Source organism: Gorilla gorilla, chromosome 21, assembly GCF_029281585.2.
Source record: "Gorilla gorilla gorilla isolate KB3781 chromosome 21, NHGRI_mGorGor1-v2.1_pri, whole genome shotgun sequence".
Taxonomy (NCBI): domain Eukaryota; kingdom Metazoa; phylum Chordata; class Mammalia; order Primates; family Hominidae; genus Gorilla; species Gorilla gorilla.
This window is the reverse complement of record NC_073245.2, coordinates 44,532,955-44,551,345: the sequence shown is the minus strand read 5'-3', so window position 1 is coordinate 44,551,345 and position 18,391 is coordinate 44,532,955. Positions and strand designations below refer to the sequence as shown.

Sequence of the window (18,391 nt, the reverse complement as noted above, 5' to 3'; positions counted from 1 at the left end):
GTGGCTCACACCTGTAATCCCAGCACTTTGGGAGGCTGAAACAGGAGGATTGCTTGAGCCTAGGAGTTTGAGATCAGGTTAGGTAACATAAAGAGACTCCATCTCTATAAAATTTTTTTAAAAAATTAGCTGGGCATAGTGGCACACACCTGTAGTTCCAGCTACCCAGGAGGCTAAGGTGGGAGGACTGTTTGAGCCCACAAGTTACAGGCTGCCGTGAACTGTGATTGTGCCACTGCACTCCAGCCTGGGTGATAGAGCAAGACTCTGTCTCAAAAAAAAAAAAAAAACACTGTGATCATATATATATATAAGTATGTAGGAGTGAGATAACATGAGGTTAAGATTTGCTTTAAAATATTTTTGTGAAAGATAGATGGCAAAAGCTTGTTAATCCTTGAATCTGGGTGATGGGTACTTGGGTATTCATTATACCATTCAGAAAATTGTCACAATAAAAAGTCAAGTTAATAAAATATTCCCTCTTATCATCAGACAGATGTAAGACCAGAATCTTTAAAAGCTTCGAGAAGGTAGGGTTAGAAGCGAACTTGGAGATCACCTGATGAAGTCATTCAGTTAACAGATGGGATCCAGAGATGGAAAGTGACTTTTTCAGGAATGAACAGAAGATGGGGTGGCAGGAGATGAGCTGGAGAAGGACCTGTCCTCAGGGCTGTTTCTTTTTTTGTGTTTTTTTCTCACTCCGTCACCCAGGCTGGAGTGCAGTGGCATGATATCAACTCACCGCAATCTCCACTTCCCGGGTTCAAGCGATTCTCCTATCTCAGCCTCCCAAGTAGCTAGGACTACAGGCATGCACCACCACGCCCAGCTAGTATTTGTATTTCTTAGTAGAGACGGGGTTTCACCATGTTGGTCAGGCTGGTCTCGAACTCCTGACATCAGGTGATCTGCCCACCTCCGCTTCCCAAAACACTGGGATTACAGGCGTAGGCCACCAAGCCCAGCCAGGGCTGTTTCTAACTAAACAAACAAGACCAATGACTCAGCAAGTGGCTTGGGGGCACTATGGAAGGCCTGGCACTTACTTGAGTTTCAGCTCCCTGGTGAGCTCATTCTGAGTCTGCTCTAGCTCTTGGCGCTCCTTGATGTGTTCTTCTTGGAGGTCGTGGATCTCAGCCTTCACTGCCTGAAGCTTGGAGAAGAGCTGGAATGAGGGGAGAGGCAGGTGAGGAGGGTGTCTGTCCAAAGGGTAGAGTTCTCCCTTTCCCCAAGTCTCAAGGCAACTCCATCTGGCCTCATTCCTTTCATACCTTTTTGAGTTTTTTGGTCTTGATGTCCACCTCTTGCTGCAATGAGCTGTATGTCTCTTTAAGTTCCAAGGTCTCCTCATCTCGACTTTCCATCTGTTGCTGGATTTCTCTTTCTCGACGTTTCTGAGCAACATGACAAAATTCATCAGCTTGCCCTAGAGACTGTGTCTATGCTGGGTTCCCCAAGCTAGGATCAGAGTCTCCAGCTAGGATGAGGCAGACACACCTTGCTCTCATTCTCTTTGAAGAGAGTCTAATATGAGACGTTTGCTCTGCAGCATAAACACACCTTACCTCACCCATTCTCCCTGAAAAAGAATGAAAAGTTACCTGCTCTGCAATTTCCTGTCGTTTCTGCTCCAGGATTTTCTGCTGTTCATTCGTATGATCTACTATATTTTTTCCTCCAACAAGCAACTTACTCTCCATGGCCTGAGTGAGAAACAAAGTAGAATCCATCTCATGAACGGTTTCTCTCAGAACATAATTCCTCACAGGGGAGCCTGTGAAAGATAAAGAGCTCAGGACTGAGCCAAAAGGGACAAACTCTGGGAAAAAATAACTGTGCTCAGCTGTGCCCATCCATCACTGGTGAGGGACTGGGGCAGCTTCACTAGAGGCTTCTTGGTAACACTGAAGATACAGTTTCTTCAGATACATGAATTTCAGCTTTAACAAATTTTTTTTTTTTGCTTGTTTCTACAAAGTATTAACCCCACTTAGAACATATTAAGCAGACCCTTTATGTTAGGTCCTGGGGATGCAATGTGAATGTGAATCACAAAGCTCCGAGTCCACTGAGGAAAACAGACAAGCAAGCAGGCTTTAACCATATGGCGCCAGACGCCATCATGAGGAAAGGACACAGTAATTCATGGGAGAGGCACACTGATGGGATAGAATTCAGACTCTGTGGGGATTTTTAAAAATTTTTTAAAGACAGGGTCTAGTTCTGTCACCCAAGCTGGAATGCAGTGGCACGATCACAGCTCACTGCAGCCTTGACCTCCTTAGTTCAAGCAATCCTCCCACCTCAGCCTCCCAAGCAGCTGGGACTACAGGTGTACACTACCACACTTGGCTGATTGGTTGATTGACTGATTGATTGTAGAGGTGAAATCTTGCTATGTTGTCTGGGCTGGTCTTGAATTCCTGGCCTCAAGAGATCCTCTGCCTTGGCCTCTCAAACTGCTGGGATTATAGGCATAAGCACAGCGCCCAGTCAGAGAATTCAGACTTTTAGAGGGAGTCAGAGAAAGCTTTCTGTCTGCAGGGCCAGATACACAGACAGCTGAAGTTAAAAAATAGGAATTAGCTAAGAAAAAAAAAGATTGTTTTGTGAGGGGAAGGTGGGAAGTGATGAAGTTGACCTAAATCCCTGTCAAGGAGCCTAAACTCCTTGATCCTGAGAAGTTTGGGGAACCACTGACATATTCTTTTGAGCATGAGGCTACACAATCAGATGTGTGTTTTAGAAACATTACTCCCCTGCAATGGGAAGAATGGCAAAGGACTGGCAGGATGGAGGGAAACACGACAGGAAGCCACTGCAGGGGTCTAGGCCTGGGCTAGGCCTCCTCCCTAGTTGGGGAGGGCAGAGTAGATGAGTCCAAGAGACCCTGATGAGGCAGGATCCAAAGGCTTTGGGACTGCCTGGCTGTAAGTGAGAGGGAGGGGCAGCTGGCAAGGATAACTCCCAGGGGTCTGGCTTCCCTGAGATAAGGAAGGCAAGAGCAGGCTCTGAGTGGCTGTGAGCATCCCAGTGGGCAGAAGGTTATTGGGCCTGGATGGCAGGAGACAGTGCTAGGCTAGACATACAATGGGCCTGAATGGCAGGAGACAGTGCTAGGCTAGATATACAGATTGGGAGCCTTTGACCTAAAAAGTATGGGACCCCAAAACTGCACAACTTTTAAGAAACTTATAAACCTCACTGGAGCTCTGCTGCTATCTTTCAGTGAGTCCTCTGAGCCTGTTTCCTCATCTCTCGAATGAAGGGGCTGGACTAGATTGCTAAACTCCACATACATACCTAACAATACATAACCACTCTAACATTCTTTTTTTTTTTTTTTTTTAGATAGAGTCTCGCTTTGTCGCCCAGGCTGGAGTGCAGTGGCATGATCTTGGCTCACTGCAACCTCTGCCTCCCAGGTTCAAGCAATTCTCGTGCCTCAGCCTCCCAAGTAGCTGGAACTACAGGTGCATGCCACCACACCCAGCTAATTTTTGTATTCTTAGTAGAGACGGGGTTTCACCATGTTGGCCAGGCTGGCCTTGAACTCCTGACCTCAAGGGATCCACCTGCCTGGGCCTCCCCAAGTGTTGGGATTACAGGCATGAGCCACCGTGCCCAGCCTCTAACATTCTTTTATGATTTCACAGCATCCAGGGATTGAGAAAGACAGGAATAATGTCATTCTCCATAGTCAAATGTCTAAGAGATGCAGTGACCTTAAGATGATGCTGAATCTTGCAGACTCAGCCTCTGAGAGTTCAACTTTCTCTGAGGGGTTGTTTAGAGAATCTAGGTGCTCCTGGCCTTGAATAACAGATCTGATCCTAAAAGACAGTATGCAAGTCAAATATGGGCATACCCAGGCCGGACATAAGGGTGCGGTGGCTCATGCCTGTAATCCTGACACTTTGGGAGACTAAGGTGGAAGGATTGCTTGACTCTAGGAGTTCAAGACCAGCCTAGGCAACATAGTGAGACCTTGTCTTTACAGAAAATAAACAAAATTAGCTGGGCATGGCGGTGCACACCTGTAGTCCCAGATACTCGAAGGCTGAGGTGGGAAGATTGCTTGAGCCTGGGAGGTCAAGGCTGCAGTGAGCCAAGATCACGCCACTGCACTCCAACCTGGGTGACAGAGTGAGACCCTTTCTCAAAACAAAACAAAACAAAATATGGGCACAGCCAGTCGCGCTTACCATGCAGCAGTGAGAAGGCATGAGGTGCTTTGACATAATGGCATCTCAGAGCCCCTCCCTGGAACAAAGTTACCTCCTAATTGTGTTGTATACGACCCCATTTTCACATCAGGTCTTAAAAGTCCTAGAAGGGACTTTCAAGGTTTTAAAACCCTGCTTCTGAAGTAAAATAGCACCCAGCTCTGTGAAAGGGCTACTATGAAGCCACTGATTAAAACAAACAAACAAACAAACAAAAAAACAGTACAGCTTCATACAGTAGGGGTAGGAGGGAGGCAAAGATAACTTGTAATTTTAAAATTTATAAACATGGAGACATTTTAGGATAGAAATCAAAGTTTGCATGAATTCAATAAAACAGAACTGAACATTTCCAAGGAATTCTGGCTTGTGGTTAGCCAGTGGCCATCCTCAGCCTTCCAAGTCTACCTTTGCACTCTCCTCTGCCATTAAAGCCCAGTGGAAGCTCAGAGTCCAAGCAACTGCACGCATAGTGCATTGCCACCAGAAAGAAGGCTCAAAACAATGGGAGCCTCAGCACTCCAGAATGCTAACTAGCCATTGGGTGGAAAATGGAGTAGATGTAAAGAAATATATTAGCACACAGGGGTTGGGAGAGGAGGCTGACTATAAGAAAGTAGCATGAGGACATTTTGGGGGTGATGGAAGTGTTCCGTGTCTTGTGTAATCAGGGTACTGCATACTGAAACTGCACTGAGAGGCTATACTATATGCAAATGTTAGTCTGATCATCACAAGTGCTGGTAAGGATGAGGGGCATCCAGAACTGATACCCTGCTGCGAGGTGTTTCAATCTGCACAACCACTTTAGAAAACAACTTGTCCTTGTCTAGAGAAGTTGAAGCTGCAAATACCCTAAGACCTAACAGTGCCAAACAAGACAATCTTGCACGTCCATGTTCTCCTGAAGCCAAGCACAAGAGCATTCACAGCAGAAACTGGAAACAACCCATACACCAGGAGAATGGAGTACCATGGAATACTTGGAACAGTAATAATGAGTGAACCACAGCTTCAGGCATCAACATGGATAAATCTCATGAACATAATGTTGCAAAAATAAAAGCAAATGGCATGAGTGGGATTCCATTTACATAAAAGCAAAAAATTATATGAAAACGAAACCATGTTTTCTTTAGAAATATACATGTAGAAAGTAAAACTATAAGGAAAAGCAAGGAAACAATAAACACCGAATTCAGGATGATGGTTATCTGTGGGGGAGGGAAACGCAAGGAGCTACTAAAGATATAGGTATCAGCTGGGTGCAGTGGCTCACGCCTGTAATCCCAGCACTTTGGGAGGGTGAGGTGGGAGAATCATTCGAGCCCAGGAGTTTGAGACCAGCCTGAACAACATAGTGAGACCGTGTCTCTACAAAAAATTTAAAAAATTTAGCCAGGCAAAGTTGCGTGCCTGTAGTCCTAGCTACTTGGGAGGCTGAGGTGGGAGGATCCTTTGAACCTAGGAGGTCAAGGCTGCAGTGATTGGGCCACTGCACTCCAGGGTTGACAGAGCAAGACCCTGTCTCAAAAAAAAAAAAAAAGAAAGAAAACAAAAAGCCGGACACGGTGGCTCACGTCTGTAATCCCAGCACTTGGGGAGGCTGAGACAGGCAGATTACCTGAGGTCAGGAGTTCGAGACCAGCCAGGCCAACATAGTGAAACCCCATCTCTACTAAAAATACAAAACTTAGCCGGGCGTGGTGGCAGGCACCTGTAATCCCAGGTACTCAGGAGGCTGAGGCAAGAGAATCACTTGAACCCGGATGGCAGATGTTGCAGTGAGCCGAGATCGCGCCCCTGCACTCCAGCCTGGGTGACGAGAGTGAAACTCCATCTCAAAAAAAAAAAAAAAAGAAAAAAAAGAAAAATGGATGTTGTTCTATTTCTTACACTGGGTGGGGGGATACATGGGTGTTACTTTTATTGCTGTTCTTTATACTATGTGCATACATAATAATTATTCTCATTATGAATTCAATTTTCATTTTTGTAAATGTGAAAAAATCATATTCATGTCAATTAAACAGAGGTTTATTGAGTACTGGATATCATGAGCTGTTGGAAATCCAAAACTGATGAGAGACATCGTCCCTCATATGGTTATGTTTTTTGTTGTTGTTTGATGAAAGCAAAAGCAGTGACAGGGCAAGGGCCTAAGGAAGGGTATGGGTATGGTACCTTGATCTTGGCGCCCAGCATCTCGGCAGCATCCTTCTCCCGCCGCAGGTCCTCCATCTTTTTCTCTTTCTCCTTCAGCAGCCTCATCTTCTCCTCTGCAACCAAGCTGTGATCCTCTACAATGGCCCGCTTCTCAATCTCCAGTTTTTCTTGCTGTTCCCGCCAGTAATCATCCTTATCATCCCCTTCCTCCTCACCCTCTTCTCCCTCCTCCTCCTCCTCTTCCCCACCCCCACTACTGCCACCACCTTCCCTCCGCTTCTCTCGCCTCTTCCTCCTACCAATGGACCGTTTTTCCAGCTGGGCCTTGAGCCGAGCAATCTCTTCCTGGAATTCTCGAAGGAGGGCATCCTTGGGGTCCTCATTGACCCTTGGTTTGTTCTTAATGTTTTTGGCACGGTTGGCATATCGCAGAGTGGTCAGAGTCTCTTCTACGTTGTAAGAGGCAGGCCCCACGTTGGCCACCATCACAGTCTTGGCATTGCCACCAAGGGAATCTTGGAGGAGCCTGGTAAGCTTTGAGTCCCGATATGGAATGTGAGTGCTTTTGCCGTCCACTAGAGCAGAGATGACATTACCCAAAGCGGAAAGGGAGAGGTTGATCTTGGTAGCTTCTTTTAATCTCTCCCCTTGTGCGCCGGTCTTGGCTTGCCGTTCGCTGCCAGCAAGATCTACAAGGTTCAATTTTCCTACACGGATGTGGTTTTCACCATCAAGGCCCACCTCGCTGCACTCAATAGTGATAACGAAAATTGCATGAGAACGCGAGCTGTGCTCGTTCATGTTGGTAGCACCAACAGAACGGTTCTGGTTCCCCACATTCATCACATGCTCTATCTCCTTCACACTCTTGGTGACAAAGGAAGACAGGTCTTTCACATACACTCCTGTGTCAGGCCTCTCTTTGAGCTCAAGCCTTTTGGTCTGATCCTTTGAGAGCAAATCTCGGATCTCCTCCTGGTAGATCTCTAAGTAAGAAGCCCTGACCAGGTACTGTTGATTCTGGGATCGAGAGATGTGGGTGAAGATATGGTCAAATGAGTTAGGAATGACTCCTCTTTTTTCAGGGTCACCACGGATTCCTTCCATGGTGTAGGTTTTTCCTGTCCCAGTTTGTCCATAGGCAAAAATGGTTCCATTGAAACCTTGCAGGACAGAGTCAACAAGTGGTCGGAACGTCTCATCGTACAGTTCAAACTGCTTGGCATTCCAGTCATAGACGGCATCAAAGGTGAAGGTCTTGGGCATTTCATGGGCCGTCCCTTTGGGGTTCTTCACAGACACCTGCCCCAGCTTAACATCCACATCCACCACTTTGTCATACGAAGCAGCCTTTTCCTTGCCATTCATGGGCCGACAGCGAACCACCACCCTGACTGACTCTGAGCTTTTCAACTTTGACATGATGAACTCTGATCCAGTCAAATCTTGAGAAGTGTCAATTCAAAATGTCTCAGGATGCTACGGTCCTAGAGGAAAAGCAAAAGTAAATAAGCACAGTACAGTTGTCATTGCGGGCTGCCTGATAGAAGCTGACACACCTAAATAGTCTTCATCTTGCTAACCTGACAGCCATATCTGATAACTTTACTACACTGTGTATTTCCTCACAGGATCTTAACCAGCTTCAGTGGTAAAAATAAAAAACTGCAGTCCACCAGTATTGTTGGCTAGCCCATCCTCCTCTCAATCAATATTTGATCTTATGCTATAGGCTGAGGCAGCTGGAAATATTTTAAGTCTGGGTCTCACTCTGGGAGGCCGAGGCAGGGAAATTCCTTGAGACCAGGAGTTTGAGACCAGCCTGGGCAACACAGCAAGATCCTGTCTCCAAAAAATTTGTGAATTAGGTGTACACAGTAGCTCACATCTGTAATCCCAGCATTTTAGGAGGCTGAAGCCAGAGGATCACTTGAGTACAGGTGTTTGAGATCAGCCTGGGCAACATAGGGAGCCCCCATCTCTCCAAAAAAAAAAAAAAAAATACCAACAACAATTAGCTGCACACGGTGGCTCATGCCTGTAGTCTTAGCTACTTGGGAAGCTGAGATGGGAGGACTGCTTGAGCCCAGGAGGTTGAGGGTACAGTAAGCCGCAATCACGCCACTGCCCTTCAGCCTGGATGACAGAGTGAGACTCTATCTTAAAAATAAAGTAAAATAAGTGGCCGGGCACGGTGGCTCACGCCTGTAATCCCAGCACTTTGGGAGGCCGAGGCGGGTGGATTACGAGGTCAGGAGATCGAGACTATCCTGGCTAACACGGTGAAACCCCATCTCTACTAAATATACAAAAAATTAGCCGGGTGTGGTGGCAGGCGCCTATAGTCCCAGCTACTCGGGAGGCTGAGGCAGGAGAATGGCGTGAACCTGGGAGGCAGAGGCCGAGATCCTGCCACTGCGCTCCAGCCTGGGTGACAAAGCGAGACTCCGTCTCAAAAAAAAAAAAAAAAAAGTAAAATAAAAATAATGACCAGGCTCGGTGGCTCACGCCTGTAATCCCAGCACTTTGGGAGAACGAGGTGGATGGATCCCTTGTGGCCAGGAGTTCGAGACCAGCCTGGCCAACATGGCAAAACCCTGTCTCTACGAAAAATACAAAAATTAGCTGGGCGTGGTGGTGGGCACCTGTAATCCCAGCTACTCAGGGGGCCGTGGCACGAGAATCACTTGAGCCTAGGAGGCACAAGTTGCAGAGAGCCAAGACTGCACCACTGCACTCTGGCCTGGAGGACAGAGCAAGACTCTGTTTCAAAATAAATACAGTAAAATAAAAATACAAAAATAAAAATTAGCCAGGGGTGGTGATGTGTGCCTGTAGTCCTAGCTACTCAGGAGGCTGAGGCAGAAGGATTGCTTGAGCCCAGGAGTTCAAGGCTGCAGTGAGCTATGATCGTGTCACTGCACTCCAGCCTACACAACAGAATGAAACCCTTTTTTTTTATTTGAGACGGAGTCTCGCTCTGTCACCCGGGCTGGAGTGCAGTGGTGTGAGCTTGGCTCACTGCAAGCTCTGCCTCCCGAATTCACGCCATTCTCCTGCCTCAGCCTCCCAAGTAGCTGGGACTATAGGCACCTGCCACCATGCCCGGCTAATTTTTTGTATTTTTAGTAGAGACACGGTTTTGCCATGTTGGCCAGGCTGGTCTCAAACTCCTGGCCACAAGGGATCACTCCATCTCATTCTCTCAAAGTGCTAGGATTATAGGCGTGAGCCACCAAGCCTGGTCATTATTTTTATTTTCCCTTTTTTTTTTTTGTTTGAGACAGAGTCCTGCTTTGACACCCAGGCTGGAGCACAGTGGCACGATCTCGGCTCACTGCAAGCTCCGCCTCCCGGGTTCATGCCATTCTCCTGCCTCAGCCTCCCGAGTAACTGGGACTATAGGTGCCCGCCACCATGCCCAGCTAATTTTTTGTATTTTTAGGAGAGATGGGGTTTCACTGTGGTCTCGCTCTTCTGACCTCGTGATCCACCCACGTCAGCCTCCCAAAAAACCTTTTCTTAAACAAATGAAAAAAAGTCTTATATTCTGTTGAACTACTATAACCTGTTGAAATACTACAACCTCTGGGTAGAGCAATTTGGACCTACCCATCAACATTTAAAATGCATATACTTTTTGAACTAGCAATTGTACTGCTAAGAATTTATCCTAGAGATACAGATTTTAAACAATGATATATACACAAGGATATTTATTGTGGGAGCAACAGATTGTGAGCAACCCGGGTTCCCATCAAGAGGAGACTGATTAAATTAAATATATTCAATATATGTGGAATCCTATGCAGTTTTTAAAAAGAAGGTGGTAATCTAAATGTAATCCTATACCAAGATATGTTAAGTGAAAAAAGTAGGTGACAATGTGTACAGTATAGTTTACATAGTGTGAAAAATGGAAGCTATAACACCAAGAATGAACCTTAATGTAAATTATGCACTTTGGGTGATAATGTGTCAATGCAGGTCTGTTGCTTATAACAAACGTACCACTCTGGTAGGAGATGTCCATAATGGGGGAGGCTTTGCATGTGTGGAGGCAGAGGTATGTGAGAAATCTGTGTACCTTCCGCTTATTTTTGCTGGGAACCTGAAACTGCTCTAAAAATAAACTCTATTTAAAAAACAAACATTACATAAGAAAAGGGGGGATATATGCGTGTTATATGCTTGATATGAATACAATATTGTTAGAAGTATACTTCTAAAGGTAGTAACAGTAGCAGCTTTAGCACGGGAACTATGGGCCCAGGAGACTCAGAAGCCTAAAGAGAGAGGAAAGGCTGAGCGTGGTGGCTCGCGCCTGTAATCCCAGCACTTGGGAGGCTGAGGCAGGTGGATCACAAGGTCAAGAGATCAAGACCATCTGGGCCAACATGGTGAAACTCCGTCTTTACTAAACATACAAAAATTAGCTGGGCATGGTGGCGCAAGCTTGTAGTCCCAGCTACTTGGGAGGCTGAGACAGGAGAATTGCTTGAACCCGGGAGGTGGCGGTTGCATTGCAGTGAGCCGAGATTGCACCACTGCACTCCAGCCTGGCGACACAGCGAGACTCCGTCTCAAAAAAAAAAAAAAAAGAGGAAAAACTTTTCACAGTATACTCATTTGTAGTGTTAGAATTTCCTAGCTTGTGCTAATAATACTTTTCAATCCCACAACCATCAATAAAAACTGGCTTGTGCAAAATGTGTGCAAATAAATAAGGATGTGGTATAATGCATTACATAAAAAGCACTCATTCAATCAATAATTTTTTTTTTCTTTGAGATGGAATCTTGCTCTGTTGCCAGGCTGGAGTGCAGTGGTGTGATCTTGGCTCAATGCAACCTCCGATTCCCTGGTTCAAGCGATTCACCTGCCTCAGCCTCCCTAGTAGCTGGGATTACAGGCACATGCCACCATGCCCAGCTAATCTTTTTCGTATATTTAGTAGAGATGGGGTTTCACCATGTTGGCCAGGATGGTCTCGATCTCCTGACCTCATGACTGGCCTGCCTCGGCCTCCCAAAGTGCTGGGATTACAGGCGTGAGCCACTGCACCCGGCAATAACTTTCTTTTTTTTTTTTGAGATGGAGTCTTGCTCTTATTGACCAGGCTGGAGTGCAATGGCGTGATCTCGGCTCACTGCAACCTCTGCCTCCTGGGTTCAAGCAATTATCCTGCCTCAGCCTCCCGAATAGTTAGGATTACAGGCACCTGCCACCATGGTCTACTAAAAATACAAAATCAATCAATAAATTTAATAGAATTGGAATGCAAATAAGAAAATGGAGCCAGGTGTGGTGGCTCACACCTGTAATCCCAGCACTTTGGGAAGCCAAGGAGGGCAGATCACCTGAGCAGGAGTTCGAGACTAGCCTGGCCAACATGGTGAAACACCATATGTACTAAAAAAAAAAATACAAAAATTTAGCTGGGCATGGTGGCATGTGCCTGTAATCCCAGCTACTTGAGGCAGCAGAATTGTTTGAACCTGGGAGGCAGAGGCTGCAGTGAGCCAAGATTGTGCCATTGCACTCCAGTCTGGGTGACAGAGCAAGACTCCATCTACACACACACACACACACACACACACACACACACACACACACACAAAAAGGTGTGGGGGGGGTGTTAAAATTTTATAAAGTAAAAACAAAAAGAGAGAGAGTTTCATTTGGTGCTGGAAAACTCAGGGAGCAGAAGAAAGGATTAAATGGGTCCTTTGGGTGGGGGTAGGTAGTAAGCAGGTCAGAGTACTTTACCGGTATATATGAGGACCCCAAACTCCTATAAATCTCAGTGCAGGGATTTTTAAATTTTCTTTTTAAAAGACAGTCTCGCTTTGTCACCCAGGCTGAAGTGCAGTGGCATGATGACAGCTCACTGCAGCCTTGACCTCCCAGGCTCAAGTGATCTCCTCCCACCTCGGCCTCCCAAGTAGCTGGGACTATAGGTGCACACCACCACACCTGACTAAGTGCAGGGATTTTTAAAAACATGTAATTCATGTTTTTTGGGGTTTTGTTTATTTGTTTGTTTTTTAAACAGAGTCTCCCCTCTGTCCCCCAGGCTGGAGTGCAGTGGTGTGATCTCGGCTCACTGCAACCTCCACCTCCTGGGTTCAAGCAATTCTCCTGCCTCAGCCTCCTAAGTAGCTGGGACTACAGGCACCCACCACCATGCCCGGCTAATTTTTGTAGTTTTTTTTTTTAGTAGAAACAGGGTTGTTGGCCAGGCTGGTCTCTAACTCCTGACCTCAGGTGATCCACCCACCTCAGCCTCCCAAAGTGCTGGGATTACAGGCGTGAGCCACCATGCCTGGCTGTTTTTTTTATCAAAAGGCTCTTCAGTGACAGTCTCTCTCTCTCTCTCTGTGACCTGTTCTCTAGCCACCCTCTTCTGCTGCTCACAGACAAGTGTTATTAGATTTTAAATCATTGATACATAATAAGCAAATATGTATTAATACACATTTATCCTCTCCCTTTTTACACAAACATATTATATACAATAATAAACAGTGTCCTTGGAGTTAATTCCCTCGGTAAATACATAGCTGCTTTATTCTCTGCAACAGCAGCATCATACTCTACTGCATGCATGCACCATAATTTATGTCACTGCTGCAGATGCACTTCAGCTGTTTCTGATATTCTGCTGTGAAAAACCTAGGACGTACAATCATTCATGTGTGGGAAAGTATATCTGTAAGCATCAATTCCTAGAAGTGGAATTGCTGAATCAAAGGATATATGCAATTGCAATTTTTAAAAAATATGCAGAACAATGACAGCAGTATTCTTTTAAGTTGTGAGAATGACTTATTTCCTGCCATTCTCCCATGGTGGGAGAAGGTGAAGCAGTGATGGGCCACTTGGGCATATATGCTGTGGCTTAATAAATAGACAGCATCAACATATTCCCCCACTGACCTTCACAGACTGTTCTGCTGCTAAGCAAGTGGAAACACAAAAAGTTGCTTTTCATATTTCTTCTAGTTGTTACATGTAATAAAATATTGTTGTCTAGAATGAAGAAATCCAGAAGACCTCTTACCCTCTCTGAACCCGTTTTCTGTAAATCTGAAAAAATAGGTATAATTTTTCTTTCTTATGGATGATTATGAGACTAAGAGGTGCTTACAAGGGTGGAAGTACTTTGTAAACTAATATAAAGCTAGATTAAAATAACAATACAGATTCATCCAAAACCCTTGTCAGGGGGTCATTCCAGAGATTAAGGATGAGGCCTAATTTAATGCATTAAACATCACTAGAATAACATTTCTTTTTCTTTTTTTTTTTTTTTTTTTTTGTGAGACTGAGTTTTGCTCTTGTGACCCAGGCTGGAGTGCAATGGCACAATCTTGGCTCACTGCAACCTCTGCCTCCAAGGTTCAAGCAATTATCCTGCCTCAGCCTCCCGAATAGCTGGGATTACAGGTGCCCACCAACACACATGGTTAATTTTTGTATTTTTAGTAGAGATGTTGGCCAGGCTGGTCTCAAACTCCTCATCTCAGGTGATCCACCTGCCTTGGCCTCCCAAAGTGCTGGGATTACAGGTTTGAGCCACTGCACCCAGCCTAAATTAACTTTTTTTTTTTTTTTTAATGGAGTCTCGCTCTGTCACCCAGGCTGGAGTACAGTGGCATGATCTCGGCCCACTGCAACCTGCGTCTCCCGGGTTCAAGCAATTCTCCTGCCTCAGACTCCCAAGTAGCTGGGATCACAAGCACCCGCCACCAGGTCCAGCTAATTTTTGCATTTTTAGTAGAGATGGGGTTTCACCATGATGGCCAAGCTGGTCTGGAACTCCTGGCCTCAGGCAATCCACCCCACTCAGCCTCCCAAAGTGCTGGTATTACAGGCGCGAGCCACAGCGCCCACTCTAAAATAACATTTCTATTGTTCAGTTTGTAACAATCATCCTAAAAAAAATTCAGATTAAATTGAGATCTAAATACCTAATTGATGTTCAATAAGAATTAAATCTCAAGCCGTGTAAAGAAAACTATGCAAAAGGAAGCCCTTCAGGAATGTAGTCATTATCTTCTAGATCAAGGGTGTCCAATCTTTGGCTTCCTTGGGCCACACTGGAAGAAGAATTGTCTTGAGCCACACCACACATAAAATACACTAACACTACGATGGTTAATGAGTTAAACAAAAAATTGCAAAAAAAATCTCATAATGTTTAAAGAAAGTTTACAAATTTGTGTTGGGCCACATTCAAAGCCATCCTGGGCCGCGGGTTGGACAAACTTCTAGATGCTATTAGAATTTTGCCAGATGGGAAGAAAGAGACAGATGTTAGAATGGCCAGTTTCCTGCGTCTTTTCATTTCAGGGGAATGGCTCATGAGCTACGGCCTGTCTCTCCCTCCATTTCAACAGAGGCCTGCCAAAGCTGATCTAGGTGCAAAGGGAAAATCCCAGCCCCTGATATCCTCTGGGAAGACCTCTGTTTCAGAGCACGAGCCTGCCAGACAAGATCCTAGACCTGATAGAGTAAGAGAAACAGAATGGCAGGGCAGGACAGGGAGACAGGTCAGTGCAGAGGACTGATTCTTCTGCATTACAGACTTCTGAGAAGGCGGAGCTGTCCGACTTTTACCTGTCAAAACAATGGGGCTCCAAGCCTATGAAAGAAAGAAGAAAGAAAGCCTGCAGCAAGCTGACCTTGAGGTTCAGCTGCTTTGTAATAGCTCCGTATATTTTTTGAGCTCTCCAAAATGACAGAAACAAAGGAATGATAATGACCTACATTAATCTTAAAAATCTTTAAAAAGGAAGGAATTCCCAAAGCATGAGTCCCCTTAATTAAATCTCCTCAAATCTGAACTCAGAACACCATTTCTTTTCTGAACTCACCCAGCTAGACTGAACTAGTCATGTATTATTGACATATTCTTTCAGGAAAATGGACTAAGTTAATTTCCTGCCACCAAGGCTTAAAATCTTATTCTGGGTCTTCCTCAAAAGAGAGAGTTTTCTTGGAAGGATGCCCTGATACTCTTTCTTTATTACCTTTGTTATTCTTCCAGTGGGTCTAATTACAGAGTGATAAATCTTTAAAGAAACTCACAGAATTGCCAGGAAAGAAGGAAGCACAGATCAGCAGCTCATCGCCTTCATCCTGAAGACCTTTTCTGCTAGAACTTGTCATTCAATGTTAACACCCACTGTTTGAATGGTTATTGAACATGAAAAATCGAGTAATTCCCCAACCTCAACTCTTTTATCTGCTGAGGAAATCAGATGCACATTTGTCACGGCAGTCACACTCTTCCAGACCGTTCTCCAACTCTTTTGTGTTTAGATTCATGCATCCTCACCTTGCTAGCTGTCATAGAGTCTCACCTCAAAGTCCAGAACTAGGTATGAATTGGATTCTCAGTAACTATTGGCTTCCTATGGAAAGCCTAAGAGAGAGGTCACAAACTGGTTACATTCTATCTGAAACATTTCATTTGGCCCACCTGGTATTTAAAACAACATGGGCCTGGCGTGGTGGCTCACATCTGTAATCTCAGCACTTTGGGAGGCTGAGGCAGGTGGATCACCTGAGGTCAGGAATTCAAGACTAGCCTGTCCAACACGGTGAGACCCCGTCTTTACTAAAAATACAAAAATTAGCTGGGCATAGTGGCGGGCGCCTGTAATCCCAGCTACTCGGGAGGCTGAGGCAGGAGAATTGCTTGAACTCAGAGGCAGGGTTTGCAGTGAGCTGAGATCGCGCCATTACACTCCAGCCTAGTTGACAAGAGCAGAACTACGTCTCAAAAATAAATAAATAAATAAATAAAACATGGGCTGGGCACAATGACTCACACCTGTAATCCCAGCACTTTGGGAGGCCGGGGCGGACGTATCACCTGAGGTCAGGAGTTTGAGACCTCGTCTCTACTAAAAATACCAAAATTAGCTGGGTGTGGTGGCATGTGCCTGTAGTCCCAGCTGCTTGGGAGGCTGAGGCGGGAGAATTGCTTGAATCCAGGAGTTGGAGGCTGCAGTGAGCCGAGATTGAGCCACTGCACTCCAGCCTGGGTGACAGTGAGACTCTGCCTCAAAAAAAAAGACCATGAAGCGTGGGCAACATAGGGAGACCTCCATCTCCACCAAAAATTTAAAAATTAGCAGGGCATGGTGCCGCTTGCCTGTGGTCTTAGCTAGTCGAGAGATTGAGGCAAGAGGATCACGTAAGCCCAAGTCAAGGCTACAGTGAGCCATGATTGTGCCACTGCACTCCAGCCTGGTGCTAGGTCTTGCCCTGTTTCCAAAAGTAAAAATAAATAACAACAACAACAAAATCCTCAGCAATTCCACTTCTCTATCTATGTATATCCTAGTAAAAAGCTTTGCATATGTGCACAAGAAAACATGGACAAGATTGCTTCCTGCAGCATGGTTATCACAGTAGAAAAACTAGAAACAGGCTGGGTGCAGTGGCTCACACCTGTAATCCTAGCACTCTGCGAGGCCGAGGTGGGAGGATTCTTTGTGGCCAGGAGTTCAAGACCAGCCTGGGGAACATAGTGAGACCATCTCTACAAAAAAATTTTTAAAAATCAGCAGTTGCGGCGGCTCACGCCTGTAATCCCAGCACTTTGGGAGGCCGAGGCGGGCGGATCACAAGGACAGGAGATGGAGACCATTGTGGCTAACATGTTGAAATCCCGTCTCTACTACAAAAATACAGAAAAAATTGGGGGCGTAGTGGTGGGCGACTGCAGTCCCAGCTACTCGGGAGGCTGAGGCAGGAGAATGGTGTGAACCTGGGAGGCGGAGCTTGCAGTGAGTGGAGATCGCACCACTGCACTCCAGCCCGGGCGACAGAGAGAGACTCTGTCTCAAAAAAAAATTTACATTTAAAAAATATAGCTGGGTGTGGTAGAATATACCTGTAGTCCCAGCTTCTTGGGAGGCTGAGGCAGTAGGATACCTTGAGTCCAGGAGTTGGAGGTTGTAGTGAGCCATAATAGCCCTACTGCACTCCAACCTGGGTGACAGAGGCAGACACTATCTGTAAACAAAACAAAACAAAACAGGCCAAGTGTGGCGGCTCTCACCTATAACCCCAGTACTTTGGGAGGGCAAGGCAGGAGGATTGCCTTAGTCCAGGAGTTGGAGACCAGCCTGGGAACAGAAGGAGACCCCATCTTTAAAAATTAGCCAGGTGTGATGACACATGCCTATAGTCCCAGTACTTGGGAGGCTGAGGCAGGAGGATTGCTTAAGCCCAGGAGGTTAAGACTGCAGCAAGTCATGATCACACCACTGCACTCCAGCCTGAGTCACAGAGGAAGACCCTGTCCCAAAAAACAAACAAAAAAAATCTAGAAACAACCTAGACATCCATTTATAGGGGAATTGAATAATAAAATATGATATATTCATATTATAAACAATATGGCTGGGTGTGGTGGCTCACGCCTATAATCCCAGCACTTTGGGAGGCTGAGGCCGGAGGATCATCTGAGGTCAGGAGTTTGAAACCACCCTGGCCAACATGGTGAAACCCTCTCTCTACTAAAAAATGCAAAAATTAGCAGGGCATGCTGCGATGTGCTGTAATCCCAGCTACTTAGGAAGCTGAGGCACGAGAATCACTTGAACCCAAGAGTCGGAGGTTGCAAGCGAGCTGAGATTGTGCCACTGTGCCCCAGCCTGGGTGATAGAGCGAGACTCTGTCTCAAAAAAAAAAAAAAAAAAAAAAAAAAAAAAAAATATATATATATATATATATATATATATATATATATATATATATATACACACACACCATTCAGTAGTTACAAGTTATAAGGAATAAATTAGAGCAGAGGTCAGCAAATTACAGTCCAGGATACAAATCTGGCCCAGAGCCTGGTTTTGTAAACAAAGTTATATTAGAACAGCAATATTCCTTAGTTTACATATTATCTACTGCTGCATTAACTATAGAGGTGAATAGAGTTGAGTAGTTGCAATAGAGACAATATGGAC

General features: G+C 45.4%; 1 protein-coding gene across 2 annotated transcripts in view; it reads right to left on the bottom strand.

Annotated features, from left to right (window-relative positions):
• Positions 1-18,391, bottom strand: part of KIF3B (kinesin family member 3B) — a 56,338-nt gene that overhangs the window by 16,502 nt on the left and 21,445 nt on the right. For both annotated transcript variants that reach the window (XM_019017157.4, XM_063702094.1), the window contains exons 2-5: positions 6,417-7,885; positions 1,608-1,709; positions 1,278-1,400; positions 1,053-1,171 (exon numbers count right to left, since the gene is read on the bottom strand). In XM_019017157.4, coding sequence (XP_018872702.1) covers positions 1,053-1,171; positions 1,278-1,400; positions 1,608-1,709; positions 6,417-7,820 — 1,748 coding nt within the window. In that variant the 5' untranslated portion in view covers positions 7,821-7,885. The remainder of the gene's footprint in view (positions 1-1,052; positions 1,172-1,277; positions 1,401-1,607; positions 1,710-6,416; positions 7,886-18,391) is intronic.